Here is a 24,389-nt window from a genome sequence, read left to right on the forward strand (position 1 = left end):
TAATTTAGGGTCTGGATCAAGGGACACCATATTTTACACAAATTTTGACACACCTTGTGAGCCATTAGATTTTAAAAGGGTTAATGGTTGAGATTTGTTGTTTGAATTATGTCAACACAACATCAAGTGATGTGGAAAATGACATGGCATAAGTGCATAACATATTTTCATAAAAAATTATAATTAGATTAAACAAAGTTTATAAAAGAAAAAACAATATCAAAATTTGAGAAATTACTGTTCTTATCACAATTGTACACGATCAAAAGAGAGAGGAGAGAAAAAAAAAAAAAAAAACGCGTCTAACAGAAGAACAAGATGCCAAACGCCATGGGATTTGAATGTTGAAATGATGGATAAAGATGAAGACGAACCAAACTCCGGGGTCACCAATTTTTAAGGTAATTTGATCCCAATTGGCCAAAAATTGTTAGGATATTACCTTCGCCACAAGGTTTACAGAGAGCCATTCAAGTACTAGACACAAATCAAAAGCTTTGATCTCTGTGGCCAATCAAAGCGGCAGAGCCATGGGACATCTGGACAGAGTCTGGAGGAACCGAGCTAGACAAAAGTGAAGACCTCTATTTCTTCACCAAACTAAAGAAGATGAACGACTCAACATCTATATATACTTGAAAGTCAAGTTCTGGGACCTAAAAAGGTAATCAAGTACAAAGGGGTCATCATCTATCATTCCAAGAATAAGAAGATGGTTTAGGGACATGCAAACTGTTTCAGTATGAGAATAATGAATCAGATCAAAACCATTGTTGGATCATGCATGAGTATAGCATTCCTCCTTCAAAGACTAGCAATCCTCCTCATGAATATGTGCTCTGCCGAATCCGAATCAATGTGGATATAGAGAAGGAGAAAGTTGGTTGCAACCAAAATCATGGGATTTGGATCAAAATCCCATGGCGTTTAGAGTCTTCTTCTTCTGCTATCCTTCTTCTTCTTCTTTTTCCCCTCTCTCTCTTTTGATCGTGTACAATTGTGATAAGAACAATAATTTTCCAAATTTTGATATTGTTTTTTCTTTTATGAACTTTGTTTAATCTAATTATAATTTTTTTATGAAAATATGTTATGTCATGTCATTTTCCACATCACTTGGTGTTATGTTGACATCATTCAAACAACAAATCACAACCATTAAACATTTTTAAATCTAATGGCTCACAAGGTGTGTCAAAATTTGTATAAAATATGGTGTCCCTTGATCCGGACCCTTTAATTTAATATAAAACATCAAGTACATTGTAGAACTTTTAGTACAAAAGAGACTTCAAATTAGAATGCTTTGCTATAGTTTGTTAACTTTATTTAACTTGCTTTGCAAGTTTTTGATCTTGTTTCTACTTAAACAGAACATCAAACCCACAATTTGAGCATCTCCAACAGTATAAGTTACTTTTTAGTTAAATTTAGCTAAAGTTGTGAAATATAGCTATTGATTTAGCAATGTCGCTTTAGTAGTAGTAGCTATTTGTAAGTGATAAATTATGTTTTATCGAATTGTAAACTGACATATGGGCAAAGGAGGAGAGAGAAATTTAGCTATTCCTCATTGTCTAGCTAAATATAGCTAGCCATTTTAGCTAGAGTTAAATATAACTTAGCTATAGCTAGTCTGTTGGAATTGAATTTTGTTTCAAAACTAGTTATATATAGCTAAAAATTGAATTTAGCTACTCTGTTGGAGATGTGCGCCCTTAGTTGTACGTCAGAGGAGGAAAACAAATTAAAATTGATAAGCCATATTTGACTTATGTTTCAGGGCATGGACGCATGAGTGCCCTCATTATTTTGTGACTCATCAAGGTTGAGGTGATCTAGTATATCAAGTTTTCTGCCCACCGTCTACAACCAGATTGTGACCGGATACAAACTGAGTCCTCTGAAGCCAAGAACACGATGGCGTTAGCCACATGCTCCAGCGACATAATCTCTTGCCCTCCATCCATCCCAGTGACGGCATAAACTTGGTTATCTCCTTCACATCCTTGAAGGCAAGCAACGAGTCCATGATCGGAGTATGACAGGGCCCCGGCGACACGCAGTTCACGCGCCGAGCTAGATACTCGCCGACCTCACCAGCCCCAAAATGGCGTGCTTTGACATGGTGTAGTCTGTGAACCACTCTAATCCAGTAGTCGCTACAACGCTCCCCGTGCATATCACGCTCCCCTTAACTCCACCTTCCACCATGGCCCGCGCCGCGTGCTTCACACACGTCGCCATCCCAAGTACATTGACCTCCATGAGCTTGTCGTACTTGGATAAGTCAAACTCCAGCACGGTCTGCTCGGACGAGCAGAATATTCCTGCGTTGCTGAAAATGATGTCCAGGCGGCCGTGCATCTGGACCGTTGATTCGACCAGGCTCTTCACTTGATCCTCGTCTGTCACGTCGCAGTGGATGTAGGTGTAGTGAGGGCCGATCGAAGCGGCGACGTCCTGGCCCTTTTGGTTCTGAACGTCTGCGATGACTACCGCACATGCACCATGCAATGCAAAATGATGTGCGGTGGCTTCGCCAATGCCGCTGGCGCCACGGGTGACTTGTCTTGAAGCTTCTTGTTGAGTTCTGTCATTTCTCGAGAGTTGGAAAGTATGGCTTTCAAACTTTGCTGCTAACTTTTATAGGAGTGCTGAGTGCATAGTGCCCTCTCCGGTAAGACCACTAGCACGCCATTGGCTATTGTTAATTTCGTTTTGGCTAATCAATTTTTGACGTTCTGTTTGGGTTCTGGTTATGTTAAACAATAAAGAAGAAGATGATATTTTGATGATCCGTTTTAAAACGATAATTAATTGTTGGGTGCAGCTACAACCGCGGATTTAGAATTTAAAAATGGGGTAGTGGGACATATTCAAATATCATTTCTTTTGGGCAAATTTTATTTTTCGGGTACAATTATGTATAAGTGTAAGAAGTATCGTTGTGTCGTTGTAAATGAAACAGTCTTCATGCATGCATTGAAAATATAAAAGAGTTAATTTATATACCTAACAAAAGGAAATCAGATATAATAATAATGAGATTTGGACTTTACAATTGTTTCAAAAACCACACGTCCAAGCTTTACCTAGTGTTTCAAAGAATTTAGGTGAATAACAAGAACAGAAAGAAAGAAAGAAAGAAAAAACACGTCCAGGCAAACAACAAGGTATTGAATAACAAGAACATAAATCGGGTACATAAGCATACTGACCAAAATTGTTCGTTGAAGTAAAAGAGGGTCACCAAAATTGGAGGAACTGTCGATTGTCGTCAACGGAGGTTAAGAGGCGAGAGTATCTGAAAGAAACAAGCGGTGGCTGACTGGCTGTAGAAACGAGAGTGAAGAAAAAGTAAACGACTGCTGAATCTTTGATGAGTGATGAAAATGACAGAGAGGAGACTAGAGACCCGTCTCTAATTACTTTCAGGTGGGTTTCAACTTCAAAACAATGAGGTCTTGATAACGGGGAATTATTACATGGTCCTGGACCATAGTACACGTGGTGATTCGGGATGATATTATTGGTCCGTGTGACTCGTAGTGATTTCTGATTGGTCTCTTAAATCAATTTTTCTTTTCTTTTTTCACCCCATGCATGGTCCCCACCACATTCAAGTGATATTATTGGTTGGGACCACTGGCATGTGGTACTCCAGAACCACAGAATAGTTTTAAAAAAATCCCCAAATTTTTGGGTGAGCTTAAGCAAATAAGCAATATGTGGATCAGCCCATGTGCAGCTATTGCCAATTTGCCACTCTTTCACCACATGCTTAGTTCATATTGCATTTTTCTTTTTTCCCTTAAAGTTCCAATTCTGCCCTAAAATTTTTATAAAAAAAAAATAGCAAACTACATATACCCCCTTGATAGGATTTCAAAACACAAAAAACTCCACAACATTTGGTTTTGAACATTTAAGGACAAAAGTTTACACTTAAGGACAATATGCTCTCCACTTGCCACATGTCATGAGTTAATTTACTTTTTTACCCTTAACTACTTATTTTGACTTGTAATCATTTTATAAGGATTAAATCTTACAAATAAGGACAATTTGCTCTCCACTTGCCACATGTCATGAGTTAATTTACTTTTTTACCCTTAACTACTCATTTTGACTTCTAATCCCTTTATATTACTTTTTTTTTTCGAGAATAATCCATTTATGTTACTTTTTTCCCCCTTAACTACTCATTTTGACTTCTAATCCCTTTATATTACTTTTTTTTCTTTTTCTGAGATTAATCCCTTTATGTTACTTTTTTATTTTATTTCTGAGAATAATATGTTTATATTACTTTTTTTTTTCTTGAGAATAATCCATTTATGTTACTTCTCAAAAGCAAAAAAAAATATATATATCTTTCTTCTATACGTTGCTAAGAGAATGAACTCTCATCTCATCGCCTAATCCTACTATTGCACTCGTCCAATCCTGCTACTGCACTCGCTGCACTCATACTCGTAAATTTTTGCTACTGCACTTGTACTCGTGTCCAGTTCTGCTACTCATGTTCTGCTACTGCACTCATCATCACCTAATCCTGCTACTGCACTCGCTGCACTCATACTCGTCCAGTTCTGCTACTTGTGTTCTGCTACTGCACTCGTCATCGCCTAATCCTGCTACTGCACCCGTCCAATCTGCTACTGCACTCGCTGCACTCATACTCGTCCAGTTCTGCTACTGCACTCGTCATCACCTAATCCTGCTACTGCACTCGCTGCACTCATACTCGTCCAATTCTGCTACTGCACTCCTACTCGTCCAATTCTGCTACTGCACTCATGCTCGTCCAATTCTGCTACTGCACTCGCTGAAATCATACTCGTCCAATTCTGCTACTGCACTCGTCCAGTTCATGAAGAATATGTACTGCACACATAGTAGCACATAACAATAATATGTACTTCACACATGCACATTATGAGTGATGGCATAGTGAAACAATAGAGATCCCACAGAAGTGAAAATCATATTTTAGGCTCCATGTTTGGTTTCAAACAAAATCTCCAACAACAATAAACTAAACACAGTAGCACATAACAACAATAAACTGCAGAAAGAAACTTCAAATAAACACAGTAGCACATAACAACAATAACACAGTAGCACAGTAGCACAAATACAACGATAACACAGTAGCACATAACAACAATAAACTAAACACAATAGCACATAACAACAATAACACAGTAGCACAAATACAACGATAACACAGTAGCACATAACAACAATAAACTAAACACAGTAGCACATAACAACAATAAACTGCAGAAAGAAACTTCAAATAAACACAGTAGCACATAACAACAATAACACAGTAGCACAGTAGCACAAATACAACGATAACACAGTAGCACATAACAACAATAAACTAAACACAGTAGCACATAACAACAATAAACTGCAGAAAGAAACTTCAAATAAACACAGTAGCACATAACAACAATAACACAGTAGCACAGTAGCACAAATACAACTATAACACAGTAGCACAGTAGCACATAACAACAATAACACAGTAGCACAGTAGCAAATGATTACAACAAACTAGTGACTGTCAAATCCTCAACCACCTTACAGATAAAGAGAAAAAGGAGCATTAACATTCTGCCGTGAGTGTTAGTGCTAAAAGAGCTGCAGGACAATAACTAGCTGCCTAATAAAATAACAACAGGTCAGTCCTAAGTTGAATAAAAACCCAGACCAATTACCAACAAAATATGCTGTTGTCCTTTATCATTGTCGTAGTTTAAAACAACTAACCAAGAAAACTTAGATATTATAGTTATAAAAAGTTACACCTAAAACCTGAACACAATTCACAATAAAAGAAATAGATGGGAAGGCTAACACAACCTATACCTCACAACAAATAAGCCTAATCTTTTTTGCAATTCAGTTAATCCACATAACGTTGCAATGCAGTTAATCCACATAACGTTGCAATGCAATGGGGTGAAGAATCCAAGCATGTGAAAAACAAAAAGTTTACTACTTAGCCCACTCTCTGCGACTGCTAAAGTCACCTAAACTACACTGAAAACAATTGCATATCAGAGAACCTCAGCAACCTCACTAAAACAAACAACAATTCTCATACATAAAATAACCGAAAAAGCCCACAAATTCATTTAACATCTTGCTTAAGGAAAGGCGCTCAAGTTCACAAACAAATCAAAAATAAGAATACATCTGGGCACCGGCATCTTCTTCTAAAACAAATACAAAAATAAGAATACATAAGGCTAACACAGTAGCACAGTAGCACAAATACAAGATAAGAACATTGATATACCTTTTCAGGAAACGGCGCTGTACTGTTCTCTTCTTCTTGCCCAGCAGCCTTGCTAGCACTCAAGCCACCACTATCGTCAGCCATCACAGCTTTGTTCTCTTCTTCTTCTTCCTCCCTTTCACCCTCCGAATCGGAGTCTTCCTTCTCCGAAATCACAATCACGCGGTCCTTCTACTTCTCCTTCTCCGGCTCCGGCAGCACCGCCTCCTCCTTCAGCTTTTTCACAGCTAACCTCGTCCTCGGCCTCACCACAACGACTCGATCATTATATTTACAGTTGCGAAGCTTTGAGAGTCATGGACATGGCTGAGATTTCAAGCTGAGCGCTGCTACTACGGAGATTTTGCAAAGCGTTTTGGATCTGTCGCTGGAGTTTTTAGGTTTTCCAATTTGGGTTTGGGGGTTTTGCGTTTTGCATTTGGGGATTTCAGGTTTTGGTTGGTGAGGATTATGGCAGTGGCATGAGCGTAAATTATAATAAAAACTGAGCATTTTAGTCATTTTCTATCAAAATTTGAAGCCACGTCTGCTTCATTTGGTTTTGGGCCTGGGCTTATGTCCTTATTTGTATAAAACAAATTGAATGTGAGTTTTCTGTGTTTATATCTTTGGTCATGTGCTACTATGTAATTTTCTCAAAAAAAAACTGATTTTTTTTTCCTTTAACCTAAAAATAAAAAGAGAAAGAAGAATAATTAAAGAAAGAAATATAAAAAAAATAAAAATAAACCATCATGGTTAAGTTGCAGCCAGACCTCCATTCTTCTCAAATCATCATATGCTTTCCTCGATCTCACCCCACCCCACCATACGATCATACTCCATTGAAGATTGAAGTAAGGGTAACCTTGAAGTAATTCTTAACTATCCTAGTCTCTTTCTTTCTCTGTTTGACTGTTTCTTGTATGCAATGTGGAGACTTGATTGAGATATATAAGAGACTAGATCAAGCCTTTCTCAGTCTCTGCCAGAAAGAAACTCAAACTTGATTTGAGAGACACAGAGAATTGTAGCAGTTGTGGTTGCATAGATTTTGATTTTTTTTTCTTTTCAAAAACAATTCTTAATTGCATGTGGGGTTGAAATTTTTTGTGTACGGTATGTGTGTGTGTATATATTTTAGAATTTGACTAAACTGATGTTAAGTTCGGAAAACAACGTAAAACATAAGTGCACGCAAGTCACCGACTAACTTGACTCCATTTACGTGGGAAAACAACGGATTACGAAGAGGAATACACCGCGGTCAGAGTCATACAATTGTGGAGTAGATGATCGGAAATAGATCGACCACAATTGGATTCACCAAGAAAAGACTGACGTGCCATTATCAGAAGAAAACAAACAGAAGCAGAGAAAATTAATAAATGTTGGTAAGACTATGTATACAATATGAGAATACCCTTTGGTCATGAAGACTAGGTACACAACAAACTATAAAAAGAAAAATGTCAATAGAATTAATCTATGAAGAACCAGTCTAATGAAACAAGACAAAATCAAACCCAAGACCAAAGCGTTGGAGAGAACCATTAACGGAATGAAACAACAGAAAAGAAGAGAATTTCGCCGGGAAATTAAAAACAATTTCAATTAATTTCATAACGTACAAAAAACAAACAATCCAAACAAGCTTTATTTCCTTCCAGACAAGCTTTATTTTCGAACGTGCATGAATATGCATGTAGATATTGAGTGATGAACACTTGTGGCGATCTATCGATCTCAAGTTTTGAATCCACCGTCGAGGACCAAATTATGGCCACTCACAAACGGAGAGTCCTCGGAAGCTAAATAAACGACGGCGCTGGCCACATGCTCCGGCGTCATCACGTCCTTGCCTCCTTTCAACCCTAGTGTCGACTGCAGCTTATCTACCTCTTCCTGACTCTCAAACTGAAAAGTAGAGGAGTTCATGATCGGCGTCAGCGTCGGCCCCGGCGATACGCAGTTCACGCTTATCCGGTGCGGCGCGAGCTGTATACTCGCGCACCTCATCAGCCCCAAAATGGCGTGCTTTGACATGGTGTAGTCGGTGAAAATATCCGTCCCCTTAGTTGCCCCAACGCTCGCCGTGCATATCACGCTCCCCCTCACTCCGCCTTCCACCATGGCCTTGGCCGCATGCTTCACACAGGCCGCCGTCCCGCGTACGTTGACCGCCATCAGCTTGTCGTAGTTGGACAAGTCAAGGTCCAGAACCTCCTGCTTGGATTTGCTGATTATTCCGGCGTTGCTGAACATGATGTCCAGACGGCCGTGCGTCTGGACGGTTGACTCGACCAGGCTCTTGACCTGGTCCTCGTCGCTCACGTCGCAGTGGATGTAGCTGCAGTGAGCGCCAATGGAAGCTGCTACGTCCTGGCCCTTATCGTCCTGGACGTCGGCGATCACCACTGCAAGCGCACCATGCAAAGAAAAGAGCCGCGCAGTGGCTTCACCTATCCCGCTAGCGCCACCGGTGACTATTGCCACCTTGTCTTGAAGCTTCTTCTTGAGCGTCAGTTCTGCCATTTTCCCGAGAAGTTAATAGGGATATCTCAGCAGGTGCACAGAGAATTAAGGAAGCCTAGCTGTTGCCTTTTATAGGCGAGCAGTGGCATCTTGCACCGCCGGTGGTTATGGCTGATCTTTTTTAATTTTGGTATAATATAACTGCATTTAAAGAATTGAAATACGATAGTTTATAGAAATACGATTTTGTCAAACTACGAAACCCGATCCATAAGCTAATTACGTAAATAACTATAGAGTATAGACTATAATAACTCTATAAATTAGATACCACAAGTGTTTGACATATATATTTAGTGTCATTTAGATTGAAAACTTCCAGCCAACATTTAAAATTATAGCAAACTACATATATCCCCTTGATAGGATTTCAAAACACAAAAAACTCTACAACATTTGGTTTTGAACATTTAAGGACAAAAGTTTACACTTAAGGACAATATACTCTCCACTTGCCACATGTCATGAGTTAATTTACTTTTTTACCCTTAACTACTTATTTTGACTTGTAATCCCTTTATAAGGATTAAATCTTACAAATAAGGACAATCTGCTCTCCACTTGCCACATGTCATGAGTTAATTTACTTTTTTACCCTTAACTACTCTTTTTGACTTCTAATCCCTTTATATTACTTTTTTTTGTTTTTCTGAGAATAATCCCTTTATGTTACTATTTTTTTTTCCCTGAGAATAATCCGTTTATGTTACTTTTTTTCCCCCTTAACTACTCATTTTGATTTCTAATCCCTTTATATTACTTTTTTTTTTCTTTTTCTAAGAATAATCCCTTTATATTACTTTTTTTTTTTTTCTGAGAATAATCTGTTTATATTACTTTTTTTTTTCCTGAGAATAATCCATTTATGTTGCTTCTCAAAAGAAAAAAAATATATATATATATCTTTCTTTTACACGTTGCTAAGAGAAAGAATCTCAGACCTCACTCTCCTACTACTCTTATCTCATCGCCTAATCCTACTATTGCACTCGTCCAATCCTGCTACTGCACTCGCTGCACTCATACTCGTCAAGTTCTGCTACTGCACTTGTACTCGTGTCCAGTTCTGCTACTCATGTTCTGCTATTGCACTCGTCATTGCCTAATCCTGCTACTGCACTCATACTCCGTCTAGTTCTGCTATTGCCCTCGTACTCGTGTTCTGCTACTGCACTCGTCATCGCCTAATCCTGCTACTGCACTCGCTGAACTCATACTCGTCCAATTCTGCTACTGCATTTGTACTCGTGTCCAGTTCTGCTACTCGTGTTCTGCTACTGCACTCGTCATCACCTAATCCTGCTATTGCACTCGTCATCACCTAATCCTGCTACTGCACTCGTTCAATCCTGCTACTGTACTCGCTGCACTCATACTCGTCCAGTTCTACTACTGCACTTGTACTCGTGTTTTGCTACTGCACTCGTCATCGCCTAATCCTGCTACTGCACTCGTCATCACCTAATCCTGCTACTGCACTCGTCATCACCTAATCCTGCTACTGCACTCGTTCAATCCTGCTACTGTACTCGCTGCACTCATACTCGTCCAGTTCTACTACTGCACTTGTACTCGTGTTTTGCTACTGCACTCGTCATCGCCTAATCCTGCTACTGCACTCGTTCAATCCTGCTACTGTACCCGCTGCAATCATACTCGTCCAGTTCTGCTACTGCACTTGTAGTCGTGTTCTGCTACTGCACTCGTCATCGCCTAATCCTGCTACTACACTCGTCCAATCCTGCTACTGCACTCGCTGCACTCATACATGTCTAGTTCTGCTACTGCACTTGTACTCGTGTTTTGCTACTGCACTCATTCAATCCTGCTACTGCACTTGCTGCACTCATACTCGTCCAGTTCTGCTACTGCACTTGTAGTCGTGTTCTGCTACTGCACTCGTCATCGCCTAATCCTGCAACTACACTCGTCCAATCCTGCTACTGCACTCGCTGCACTCATACATGTCTAGTTCTGCTACTGCACTTGAACTCGTGTTTTGCTACTGCACTCATTCAATCCTGCTACTGCACTTGCTGCACTCATACTCGTCCAGTTCTGCTACTGCACTTGTACTCGTGGTCTGCTACTGCACTCGTCATCGCCTAATCTTGCTATTGCACTCGTCCTAACCTGCTACTGCACTCGCTGTACTCATACTACATGATGTTAGAACTACTACAAGATGTTTGGTACTGTGTTGACCGTTGCACATCTGCTACAAATTTGGCAAACTTTGAAGTAAATATATAACTTATAGTGTACAAACACTCCATCTCGCTAAGTACAGACCACACACAGAGAAGCAAAAAAAGAAGCTCACAATCTGAACAAACAGTCAACTACAACTAAAGCACAATGAGTTCGGGAATAAAAGCATCCCCAAAGTTGGACCTGCCTAGCAAACAATGCTCTTGAAGGATAATATTACATTATAGCACTAAAAAATGGAAACAAACGACTCATAATTTCTTGCAATGCAGATTGCATAGCAGCCTAAACAACAGCAGCACTAATAACAAAGCAACCAAAATCAAAAGGCAAAACCATATATGGCGAGACACGAATTGTAAATAACTATGCCAATACCATTCAACCTGCTGGCATACGCGCATAATTTACAATGATTGAAGAGTACTTATGAACCCGAAGATTCAACCCAATTCCTCTACCATTGATTTACCATAATTTTCCTAAAGATTTCACGATTTTAAAGTAGCACCTCTTCTTGCTCTTCAATTTCAATTTTGAATCCTGTTTCTGATCATCATGAAGTGGGTCTGGGTTGTTAACAATACCAGAATCAGAGGAAACAGAACAAGAATAAGAAGCAGTACCTGTAGAGGCAAAGACACAGCGTTTGACACAGCGTTTGAATCAGACAAGCAAAGCTGATTAAGCTCGGCCAAGGAAGAGTTCGTACTCAAGGATGCCAGAATTGAATCGAGAAACCCAGAACAGCCGCCAGAAACCACGAACAAAGCGACAACCAACGCTACCCAAAAACACCAATTGTTCAAAACACCAGCAAAACCAAAAACTAATTATAGCACGAGGTGGAGCACGACGAGAGGATAAATTTTCCTACCTCAGACACCACCGGTGATTGCCGGATTGGCCGGAAAATTCCCAGAAACCGACTGAAGATTCAGGCTTCACTCCGTCGCCGTCCGTTGTCGCACGAGAAAGCCGAGACCAGAAATAGATCGGCGTTGAGGAGACGAACCAGACGCCGGTGGTCCGCCGTCACTTGGTCGCCGGAAAACAGAAATTTCGGTCGGGTCTTCTTCTGGGTCGCTGGGTCTCGAGAATGGGTCGAGTTGTCTCGATGCTTATCTGTTTTGGGGTGTTTGTATTGGGTCAGTGGCATACGTGTAAATATCTCATCAAACTAAGCATTTTGGTCTTTTTCCATTAAAATTAGGAGTCAGGCTTGCATCATTTCACTTTTGGGCCTGGGCTCATGTCCTTATTTGTATAAATCTTTTTGAAAGTAGGTTTTCTGTGTTTACATCTTTGGTCATGTGCTACTATGTAATTTTCTATTAAAATTAAACTAGCAGGTTTAGGGAGATATGAAATAGTGGGAAGTTTTTTTAACAAATTACATATAAGTTATTGACAAAAGATGACTTAACAAGTACATCCTTTAAAGATTGAATTAAACATATAAGGAGTAAATCTTACAAATAAGGACAATATGCTCTCCACTTGCCACATGTCATGAGTTAATTTACTTTTTTACCCTTAACTACTTCTTTTGACTTCTAATCCCTTTAAAAGCATTAAATCTTACAAATAAGGACAATCTGCTCTCCACTTGCCACATGTCATGAGTTAATTTAATTTTTTCTCCTTAACTACTTCTTTTGACTTCAAATCCCTTTATGTTACTTTTTTTTTTTTTAGAATAATCCCTTTATGTTACTTTTTTTTTTCTGAGAATAATCTGTTTATGTTACTTTTTTTTTTCTTATGAGAGCAATCCCTTTATGTTACTTTTTTTTTTTTTTTTAGAATAATCCGTTTATGTTACTTTTTATCCATTTATATTACTTCATTATTTTTTTTTTTTGCACTCGTCTAATCCTGCTACTGCACTCATACTCGTCCAGTTCTGCTACTGCACTCATACTCGTCCAGTTTTGCTACTGCACTTGTACTCGTGTTTTGTTATTGCACTCGTTATCGCCTAATCCTGCTACTGCACTCGCTGAACTCATACTCGTCCAGTTCTGCTACTGTACTTGTCCAATCCTGCTACTGCACTCGCTGAACTCATATTCATCTAGTTCTGCTATTGTACTCATCATCGTCTAATCCTGGTACTGCACTCATCCAATCCTGCTACTGCACTCACTGCATTCATACTCATCCAGTTCTGCTACTGCCTTCGTACTTGTGTTCTGCTACTGCCTTCGTACTTGTGTTCTGCTACTGCACTCATCATCGCCTAATCCTACTACTGTACTCGTCCAATCCTGCTACTGCACTCGCTGAACTCATATTCGTCTAGTTCTGCTACTGTACTCGTCATCGCCTAATCCTGCTACTGCACTCGTCCAATCCTGCTACTGCACTCGCTGCATTCATACTCATCCAGTTCTGCTACTGCCTTCGTACTTGTGTTCTGCTACTGCACTTATCATCGCCTAATCCTGCTACTGTACTCGTCCAATCCTGCTACTACCCTCGTACTTGTGTTCTGCTACTGCACTCATACTCGTCCAATCCTGCTACTACCCTCGTACTCGTGTTCTGCTACTACCCTCGAACTTTTTTTGACTTCTAATCCCTTTATGTTACTTATTTATTTATTTATTTTTAGAATAATCTCATACTCGTCCAGTTCTGCTACTGCACTTGTACTCGTGTTCTGCTACTGCGCTCGTCCAATCCTGCTATTGCACTCGCTGCACTCATACTGTCCAGTTCTGCCACTCATCATCGCCTAATCCTGCTACTATACTCGTTCAGTAGTAGCAGGAGCAATAGCAGTAGCAGTAGCAAGAGCAATTAGATCAATTCAATTTGAACAGTAGCAGATTATGTTATTGGCAGTAGCCGATCATATCATTGAACCAAATAGCAGATCATATCACTGAACAGTAGCAGAACATATCATTGACATAAACTATAAACTATATAGTAGCATATCAATTCAATTTGAATAGTAGCATATCAATAATAGTTTTTATCATGGTTAGAAAGACTAAAACTTTTGAAATGGGAACATATAGATGTAGTCTATAATGTGATTGAACAAAAAACTGGTGATGACGGATAACAATGATAAATTGAACTCTGATTTAATTAACTACATCCTTTTTGTACTAACACTGTCGGACAAATAACTATTATGTGAGTAATCAACTAGGCTGATGTTGTGACTAAAAGTTCCAACCAATTTCAGCAATAACAGTAGTAAGGTAGAGAATTAAGCCTCTCGATGCTTGAATTCATTATAACATATAAATTATTGTTGGCTCTTTTACTTTCCAAACAACGTTAAGCAAGTGATTGCAACTGAGAAAACTCATAGAACACACAAATGCCAAGTGAAGTACTGCACATAGTTAACTATCTATAATACATATTGAAATAGTTAGTTGATCAGACAAGTCAGAAGCAATCGAAAACGAAGGTGCCACATTCTTATACTCAACTTTCTCTTTCTTTACACCATCAACTTCCTTCGAAATCCCCGAATCCTCAACCTTATTAGGTTTTCTGGCTCCCTTCCTCTCGATTGACAAAAACTCAAGCCTGGAGCTCAAGTCATCTTAAATTTCCCTAATCTCATTTCCACCGCCATTTCCAACGTCACTCCTCTGTGGTTGCGGCCTCAAAATCAGCAATTGTGGAGAAACTGGGCGCGTCATCGTCATTAAAGTCTTGCCATCACTATGCCAAAAAAGCTATCAGACAACAGAGTTCAGACGACAGAATGGTCATTTTCTGTCGTCTGAGTGTTTCAGACTAAACTCAGACGACACATAAATTAAATGTGTTGTCTGAATATAATGAAAAACCATGCTTGTTTCATTTTGAAGATATGGTCAGATTCAGACGACACTTAAATGTCGTCTGAAAAGATGAAAATTTTCTTAGCAGAAAGTTTAGATTTCCCTCCAACAAAATTAAGTATTTTCCCTCCCAAATGCCCAAACCCTATCGGTAACTAGTCAATGGAAAACTATTCAGACAACAGAGCCAAGAAATTCTGTTGTTTGAATAAAGTGAGGTTGACTTCTTTTTATTTTAAGTCTCTTTTGACATAACCAAAACCTAGCTTCGTGTTTTTCATTCCCACAAACATTACCTCTGTCTAAAACTCTCTTAGCAACCAGAAACTCGAAGCTCACAGCATCTGGAGGAAAACTTAGCCATCTATACCTCTCAAAAATCGGCCATCTCTCAAATCTAAGAATCCTTACCCAAAACTAATCTCTCCCAGGGTTCTAAAAATCGGCCTAAGGCGGCCGCCTAGGCGCTAGGCGCATCAGTTCCGTTCCGATTTCCCCTTAGTCGAGCGAGCTGGGCGCTGGGGATAAAGTCGGCCTGGGTTTTGGGCGCTTTTTTTTTTTTTTCTCTTAACCAAAACGCGAAGAGAGGTGAGAGAACCCTATTTTCTGGGTTGAAAATCAAAACGTGAAAGGCTCCGTCGCTCTCTCTTCTGGGTTTTGTCGCTCCGTCGCTCTCTCTCTCTTTTCTGCACACTCCGTCGGCCAGTCGCTCTCTCTCTATCCGACAGGCTCTTTCTCGATCAGTCGATTGACTCGATTCTCAGTCCCTCTCCGGCCAGCTCTTTAGCTCTCCAGCTCGCAGGTAAACTCGATTCTCAGTCTTTCTGGGTTTTACTCTTAATCGAATTTCTAGGTTTTAGTCTCACAATCTCACAATTTCTGGGTTCACACTTTTCAGGGCTTTCTGGGTTTGATTTTGGGTTGGATTTCTGGGTTCAAGGCTTCAAGCTCGGTGATTCTTCAACCTCGAAGCTTGGTGATTCTTCATTCTTCAAGCTCGATTTCTGGGTTCAAGTGGTGATTCTTCAAGCTCGATTTCTGGGTTTTGGATTCGGTGTTTCTGCAAGCTCGGTGAGTCTTGTTAAGTTGCTGGGCATTGAGTGATTTCACTGATTTGAGTCATAATTGAAGTGATTCTAGCATTCTGCAAGCTCGGTGAATGTTATAAACTTAATTGAATTGTAGTTGTGTATCTCATAGTCAAGTTTTGGATTTTGGACTGTGGTGTTTCTGATTCATGATTGTTGGAGCTGTTTTGGACTTTGCTTACTGCATTGTTTTGAGATGATGATATTTGGCCTCTGTATCTATTTTGGATGGGAATTGAATTAGTTGATTAATTGAATTGCATCTGTTTTGGCCTCTGTGAATGGGAATTGAATCAATTGATTCATCTATGTAGTTGGTTTTGAACTTTTGATGGGCTTTGAATTGAATCAATCGATTACTCTTGTTGGTTTTCTAATCCATATATCCACTTAGTCATTAATTCTTCTTCCTTGCTTCTACGTTGTGAGTCCTGAAATAGTTTTCGCGTTGTAATTGTAGGAAACAAAGGAAATACAGTTTTGGAGAAGGAAAACCTAGAAGCGAGGGATTTAGCCGCAAGGGAGGTAAGGGTGATGTGCTTCATTATGTTTCCTATACTTGTACTTTAGAAATCCTTAATTTAGCAATGGAATTGAGGAAGAGGTCAGTCACCACCCAACACTCATTGCTTGCCACTGTGAAGGTAGAGGGTGGAAGTTCTGGGCTGACAGCAATCTCCGGTCAAAATTTTGGGGGCGATCAATTCAGCTTGACCCTGTTGGAGTTCTAAGCGTGGAGTTTGATGATGGTGAAATTTTCCAGTGGAGCAAGGTGGGATTACTGTGTGATTATGTTTCCCTTTATACTGACTCCTCATTCGAATTTTTGGTTTATCTTTTGTATTTGTTTATTTATTTTCTTTATATATGTTCCAGTCATGCTAAATATTTTCATGCCATTTGATAGGTCACAACAAATATATATAATCTCATTCTCGGTAAACTTTATTGTGACCACCATGGTACAATGCACATACGGGGTAATCGTGAGTATTCATGCAAACTGAAGTTCAAAGAGCAATCCATTCTTGACCGAAATCCTCACCAGGTTAGTGGTTAATTTTTATTTATAAACCTGTTCTGACATCTGTAGTTTCTATGCCAAGGCATAGAAAATGTTGACACAAGCTCACTACTTTATTCGTCTGATGACTCTGAGAAACTCACACATCTGTTGGTCTATATTGTGCGCCATTCTTCATGATAATTATTGGATTAATTGCACGTATATATTATCCACATAGGTCCATGGATTTGTTGAAGATCTCTAATTGTTTCTTATAGCTTTGTCTGATCCTGGGTATTTGATCACGGATTAAGGAGAAGCTCCCACCCACGGATTCCAGACTCAGGCCAGACCAGCGGCACCTGGAGAATGGAGAATATGAAAAGGCGAATGCGGAGAAGCAACGGTTGGAAAGAAGGCAAAGAATGGTACGTATGGTATCTTTGATATCTCTGGGATACACACACACACACCAACCTAAATGCGAGCTTCATAGGCTGATTCTTCATTTGTTTATTTATTTTATTTGGCGTGGAAGGTACAATGTGTTTTTTTTTTTTCCATCAGCAAATTAATCGATGCATCCATTGATTTTGGATAGAAAAATGTTTAATAAGTACTTTTAGTGTATCATATGTTGCATGAAATACCAGTATTAAGGAGATGGCTTATGATCAGTTAACATATATCATAAGTTTCTGCTTGAGAAGTGAGTGACTCTACATCTGAAATTTAGTTGATACACCAGGATTATGTGCTTAGTGCATATGGTTTTGACAATGAATGATTTAAGATTGATAAGATATATAGCCCTGTAAAAGGATGTTTAATATCAAAGTTGAAAGCTGAAAAATATTCTTTCTTTATTTAATGAGGTTTCCTTTTGGGGTTTGGGTCAGTGGCAATACAGGCAACTACTTGAAATAATCTGGAGCTGTATTTCTTTTTCTTGTTTCAATTGATGAGTTGAAGCTGATGGAATTCCTTTATTTTCACTTAACGCAGGGATGTATTTCAGTGCTCGGTGCTGATAAGCTTCTGGCGGGTTCGGCATGCATGGCATAAAAACTTGGTAAAGAAATGTTTGGACGATGAGATGCGAGCTACAATATCGAGAAGGCTTCATCAGGCAGTAGATGACATATGTCAACGACGAGGAACAGATGGTTTGTTTGTGGATTTCATGGAAGATTTTGTTGATGCATCAGATTTTGTGGATTACTTTAAGGCAACCTGAAATTATATGGAACTCAAATCAATCTTACTTGCTGTTTAACTCTCTCTACAACATTAAAATCTGATCTTAATTAACTTGGTGTTTTTAGTTATGCTTATTCTATATATATTTTTTATTTTTTCAGGTACTGCAGATTTAGAATTTGGGAGGTTTTGGTGTGAAACTAGGAACATTGCGAGAAGATGGTTCATGGTTGTTCTTTATATTTGAGAAGTGCAAAAGTTTTTCCATGTAAATGTTGTTCATTGCTTTTTGATGCCTGTTTTGGTCCTTATTTATAGTTTACACATTTTTGTTAAATTGTACTTGGTTTGCTCTGTGGTGTGTTTTCAGGTTTGGTGTTTGATGTTCTTCATTTAATTTTTTTCCATTGTTTCTTGCTTTCAAGTCAAACTAATTTTCTTTGTTCTAGGTGATTAAAGCTTTGTTATTTTCATTTATTTTGTGCTGCTATATCTTTGTGTTCTCTGTGTTTAATTGTCTGGCTTTCTTTGTTTGGTTTTTCTTGTTCTGGGGAGCAGTGAGGTGTGTAGAGAGTAAAGCTATAGAATGGTGTGAGTTTCGATTTGGGTGCTAGAAGAAGAAGAAGAAAGAGATGAATGAAGGAGAATGGGAGTAAGGGTAAGTAATTGCTCCGTAAAGTTTGTTCTGTTTCCTTCTGACACTTTAGTGTTAGAAATTGGGTGTTTTTGGTTCTACGATGCCTATCAAATGTATTGTATTAATCCTCTATTTTCTTTTGTACTTGGAACTGATGTGAACTGTTTTGGGATTAGTTTTGGATATTATACTTGTTAGAAGTGTTCTTCAATTTATTTTAGCCTTTAAATTAGGTTGGTGTGACAGTTCTTGAGTTCGGTAATTAAGTGATTAAGGGAATGTTTGTTTCTTTTCCCTCAATTCTTACGGGGTTTAGATTTTATTGCAAAAAGCTTAGTGTTGTGATTATATTTGTAAGGTCAGAGGACTTTTGAGTCTTATGTTGGCTCTTTATTGATTTGATGTTGGTGGAAAAGTTGAATTCCAATTGGTTGTGACTTCAAGTTAGAACTGATGGTGTTTAGTTGTTGTTACTATGATTTATTAGCCATGTAAATCTTGTAAAACTATTTTGGGTTTTCTAGTTAACTTCTACTCTATAGTTATGATACTGCACTTTTACTGCAGTTGATAGAGCTGAGTAGTGTGTTTGAGTCATGACTTCCCTGTGGATGATTGCAAGGATATGGATTTAGTTGCTAGTCTATTAAAAAAAAATGCCATGTTGCTAGTCTAACTCACAGTTTTTGTGATATCCCTCATCCAATTTAAATATCTCTTCTTTTGTGTTTGGGTTTACATTTTCATAAGCCTTGTTAAAGGTTTATTTCTTTTACTTATTTAGTTAGGTGCTATTGTTTTACTTGGTTCGTTGGTTTTGTCTTTCAGTTTGTCAATTACTTAGATTATTAGATATTAAGTTTATTTCTCTTTTTTTGTTTGTTTTGGGGTGTGGGCTTTTATTTGAAAAGGAGAAGTTCAGTTTTTGGTGGCTAGGAAGAAGAAAGAAAAAGAAAAAAAAAAGAGAAAAAAGAAAGAAATGAAAGATGGGTCGGCAAAGTGATGAGAAAGAAGGAAATAGAGGGAGGTGGAGAAAGAAAGAGTAACAAGGGAAAGAAAGAAAGAGGAAAGTCAGAAAGAAAGAGAGGAGCAGATGGGAAAGTCGATGACAGAGAGAAGAGGAGAAAGAAAGAAAAGAAGAAAGAATAGGAAGAGGGAAGAAGAATACTTTTTTTCCGGAGGGGATTAAAAACGAGAGAGAAGGAGAGAGGAGAGTTTGTTTGAAGTTAAAAGGCAAGAACTTGGTCTTGCGTTCAGTTTCTTTTTGGTGACTGGCTTCTATTGTCTGGATTGTGTTTCTTTTCTTGATATTTGTTTACTTGGTGAGTTGATGTGGCTGTTAAGTTCCTTAACTTTTGTGTGTTTTCAACCATTTATTGATACATACTGCTAACTATTGATCTGTTTCTTTCAGGCTCCCCGGTCTAACAACACAGCCAAAGCTAAAGTAATAGCACTAAGGATGAAGGCACTGCAAATGAAAAGAGGTAAAAAAAAAAAACAGTGTCGAAACCAGCTGTTGAAGAGACTGATGCACCACCTAAATCTGCCTTCACCAAACATGATTAATAGTATGAGATATCAGTGTTTTTTGGGTTTCATTTGTTGATCATGCCAACTGTGGTGGGTTATTGAACTGATGTTTATTAAGTTTAGCTCCATTATGGATGTATGTATAGCTGCAGTAACAGATTAATCAAATATTTGTATTTTTATAAATGGATTCCATATTTGATGAATGCATTGGGTAGTTTCCAGATTTACATAATTGTGGTGCAACTAGAATACAAATATGTCATCTGGAATTAGAAGGCAACAACAAAATGAAATCCAAATATGTTGTTGGACATATCTAAGAACAACAGAAACAAGAAAAAATATGTTGTTACGTATGCACTCAAACAACAGAAAATTGTTATCTGAAATAGAAAAACCACGACAAAATGAAATTCAAATATGTTGTTGGACATATCTAAGAACAACAGAAACAAGAAACCATATGTTGTTACTTGTGCACTCAAACAACAGAAAATTGTCATCTGAAATAAAAAGCAACGACAAAATGAAATCCAAATATGTTGTTGGACATATCTAAGAACAACAGATACAAGAAAAAATATGTTGTTACTTGTGCACTAAAACAACAGATAAATGTTATTGTAGGCTACTAAAGACCATAGATAAATGTATTATGAACTGAATGCTAATGACAGTTAACTGTTATTGGAATTTGAATAAAACAACACTAAACTGTTATTATAAGTCCATTCAGACAACAGATAGGATTTCATATCTTCTACTTCAGTGCATTCAAACCACATTTTTCTGTCTTTGGAATAAGCATTAGATCATACAAATTATAAGGAACTGTTATTTGTTTCTAGATCGCACGACATTTATCTGTCGTTTGAATTCACTAGCCTCATGTCTCGATTTCATCAGACAACAGAAGACCTAAAAAATTTCTGTCGTCTGATAAATAAGACGACAGAGGAAATCTGTCGTCTGATGCCCCAAGAGACGGCACCGTACTAGACAACAGAAATTTTTTTAATCAGACGACAGATCTCCTCTGTCGTCTGATTGCTTTTTTGGCATAGTGCATGATCATCAAGGAGAAATATAGATATTACTAGTTGCATTACAAGAGATTCCATTAAAATATATATATATATATATATATATATATATATATATATATATATATATATGTTAAACAACTACTACCACAACATAAATTTACTTCCCAAGGCAAAGTTTAATTCAACACAAAGGTGAAAAAACTTTCTCATCTAATTTTTCTCGACTCCTTGCTCAATTTCAATTGTAACTAGTTAAAAAGAAAATCAAAGGATAAAGAACAAAATTATTAAGCAAGAACGCCTCAAATTCCAGAAATCATCATAACCAAACAGGAAAAATAAAATCAATCTTGCAGCAAAAAATCGATCAGATCTAAAATCAACAATAGGCCATATAAAATAATCGCAACAAGAATCAAACGATCAGAACACAAGCGTACAAAACTCTCAGATCCGTACAATCACAACCTAAAATCAATCCAAATAAGAAACGCAAAAAGAACGATTAATCGGAGAAGATAGAGAGTCGAGAATGGTTACCCTGCTTGTGGCCGGCGCCTTTGTCGACGGTGTGGCACTGAGCGCACTTGGTCTTGAAGATCTTCTCTCCAGCCTTGGCATCTCCCGATGGAGCTTCAGCGAACGACGCCATTGATTAGCGTTTGTTAGAGAGAGAAAGAAAGCAAGTGATAATGAGTTGGATTTACCGAAGGGTTTGGGAGGAGCAGAACTGAGGTCTTGGAGGAGGCGATAGTGACTGTCGTTGAGGCTTTTGGGTATTGGATATTGGATCAGTGGCAATGTCCGTAAATTGTGATGAAATTCGAGTATTTTAGTCATTTTTCATTAAAATTGACAGTCATGCTTACATCATTTGGCTTTTGGGTCTGGGCTCATGTCCTTATTTGTATAAATCTTTTTGAAAGTGAGTTTTCTGTGTTTACATATTTGGTCATGTGCTACTATGTAATTTTTTCTCAATGGGAAAGCAGTGGGAAGTTTATTTCTGTCATGTTTATAGCCATGTGATTGTCAAAAAAGAGTAAAGTGGAAACTTATGACGTGACCTAGCTCTGCTAGGGTTTTGAGCTCTGCCGCATCTGGTGGTGGCGGCTCTCACACCTTCTCCATTTTTATGGACAAAATTGCAGGCCTAGTCCTGCTGTCTCTCTTTTGCGTCTCTTTTGCTGGTTGTGTCTTGGAGCTCCCAGAGCAGAAGTTTGATGGGCAAACGGTTCTTTTGGATTGGATGAGATCGTTGGATCGCGGTGGTGAGTCGCGATGCAGTGATGGAGGGACCTCGGTTCTGAGAGGCTGGAGAATTGGAATCGGGGTTCTGCGTTTTTCTGGTTTGTCGCCGGCATGGGCTAAGCAAAGTCGTGGCTTTGATGGTGTTGCTGGGACATTAGTAGTGGTCGTCGGCGTCGATCTCGTCAGCGATGGCTATTGCAGTTTGGCATCCTCCATTGCAGGTCCTCAAGAAGCATCCGCCGGTGGTGCTGTCGAGCTCGTTGGCATCAGGATCCGGATCTGGGATCCGGGTGGGCTTGGCAGATGGAGTTGGATCTGGGATCCGGGTGGAGTTTGGTTTTGGCCTGATTATGATTTGCTAGAATGGATGGGGGCTCCTGTGCCTTATTGGTATTGGATCCAGGACCTACTTCTCTGGTATTTGTTCGTGAAAGATCGTCTGCCAACATGGCCATGTTCTGACACCCTTGGCCGGCTTCGATCTTTAGGTGGGAGAGTGCCTTCATTCCGACGCCAAGTTGATTTTTGTCAATTTGTGTGTTGGAGTTCGATGGGTAGTCAAACCACCGACTACTCAATTCACTACACGGCTGCAATCCGTAGTGTAAAATCAGCACTGCGTCTCGACGTTGCTGCTCCTTGCGTTATTAAGTTTTTACATTTCATATGTATTTTTCTTTCCGGGCTGTTTTTTTCATTTCTTGTTGTCTTTTGGCATCGTATCGTTATACTCTTTCATTTTCAATAAATGGCTGACCTCCTTCGATTCAAAAAAAAAAAAAAGCCATGTGATTTCTTTTTATTTTATATTTTATTTATCTTCTATTTTATGTATTGATGTTATCGTCCTTGATAATAAATTTAGTGTTAAGTTTATTAATATTTCAGGGCTATGATTGTAAAAAAAAAATCAGTTATGTAAAGCAACCTCTCTTCTCTTAATAATAGTATAGATAAAAATAAAATTTTGTATGCTTCTAACATACAATAAGTTTCAAGCAAGCAGTGGCGGATCCAGAAATCTCTCTCAGGTAAGGCAAGATTATTAATAGACTTCTTTTCAATTGGCTTTCAAAGAAAATTTTCTTATATTTTAATTGGAGTTATAAATTCTTAAATATGTAGCAATTACATACATGAAAATTGGAGCACAAATAGATATCACTTACTAAAGAAAAATTATCAAGGGGCGAAGAGAGAAGTATAGTTTGTAGTTTATAAAAGTATAAATATTATGTTATCTTAAAAAGAAAAAAAGTATATACAAAAAATATTTAAAGAAATACACAATTCTCTAAACCTACAGTAGAATAGTGATGCTGATGCCACAAGTGCTATGTTATATCTTTGACAGATATTTTAGGGCGAACAATTCTCATGTTCACCCCTTGGGTGAATAATTAGCATATTCATCCTCTTTTGTGGTTAACGCATAATAACATTATAATTTTCTAATCCAACCATTCATGTTGTATAATGTAATATAAAGATAGCTCTGTAAAAAATCAATCAAATTGAAGACCTTTTAGTTATTCATTTCTATGAAATACATGGACGGTTCATCATAATAACAGTAAGTGTTGTTAGAACTGTCCATTTGTTTGATTCAATTAGATAATTAAATGATTTCCGATTCAATTGATTTTTTACAGAGATGATCTTTAAAGGCTAATTTAAGATATGGACCGTTGGATTATAAATTTATTAAGTAAAATTGAGTTAATCGATAATGGGGGTGAACCTAAGAATTGTTCTTTTAGGGCTTGCTC

General features: G+C 38.3%; 1 protein-coding gene, 1 long non-coding RNA gene and 1 pseudogene across 4 annotated transcripts; 1 reads left to right on the forward strand and 2 right to left on the reverse strand.

The window, feature by feature from the left end:
- Window positions 1–1,846: 1,846 nt before the first annotated feature.
- LOC133745079 ((+)-cis,trans-nepetalactol synthase NEPS1-like) lies at window positions 1,847–6,400 on the reverse strand (annotated as a pseudogene).
- A 1,390-nt stretch (window positions 6,401–7,790) lies between these two features.
- On the reverse strand, window positions 7,791–22,127 carry LOC133746109 ((+)-cis,trans-nepetalactol synthase NEPS1-like). Its single transcript, XM_062174272.1, has 2 exons — window positions 21,910–22,127; window positions 7,791–8,823 (listed from the first exon to the last, which is right to left on the reverse strand). The coding sequence occupies exons 1-2, from the start codon at window positions 22,019–22,021 to the stop codon at window positions 8,042–8,044; spliced, it is 894 nt and encodes a 297-aa protein (XP_062030256.1). The 5' UTR covers window positions 22,022–22,127; the 3' UTR covers window positions 7,791–8,041.
- Window positions 16,434–17,612, forward strand: LOC133742234 (uncharacterized). Of its 3 annotated transcripts, XR_009862442.1 has the most exons (4): window positions 16,434–16,469; window positions 16,589–16,716; window positions 16,852–16,992; window positions 17,189–17,612. It is a non-coding gene; the product is annotated as an uncharacterized LOC133742234 (long non-coding RNA). The 3 variants fall into 3 exon arrangements; XR_009862440.1 differs by lacking the exon at window positions 16,434–16,469 and having other exon boundaries at window positions 16,515–16,716; XR_009862441.1 differs by lacking the exon at window positions 16,434–16,469 and having other exon boundaries at window positions 16,515–16,716; window positions 17,229–17,612.
- Window positions 22,128–24,389: the final 2,262 nt, after the last annotated feature.

Source organism: Rosa rugosa, chromosome 4, assembly GCF_958449725.1.
Source record: "Rosa rugosa chromosome 4, drRosRugo1.1, whole genome shotgun sequence".
In the NCBI taxonomy this organism is placed as follows: Eukaryota; Viridiplantae; Streptophyta; class Magnoliopsida; order Rosales; family Rosaceae; genus Rosa; species Rosa rugosa.

Bases quoted from the DNA above. Each gene is read 5' to 3' on its own strand.
- LOC133746109 (XM_062174272.1), bottom strand. From the start codon at position 22,021: ATGGCGTCGTTCGCTGAAGCTCCATCGGGAGATGCCAAGGCTGGAGAG. The intron at 8,824-21,909 runs GTAACCATTCTC...GGAAAATGGCAG, and splicing joins AGGCGCCGGCCACAAGCAGG to AACTGACGCTCAAGAAGAAG.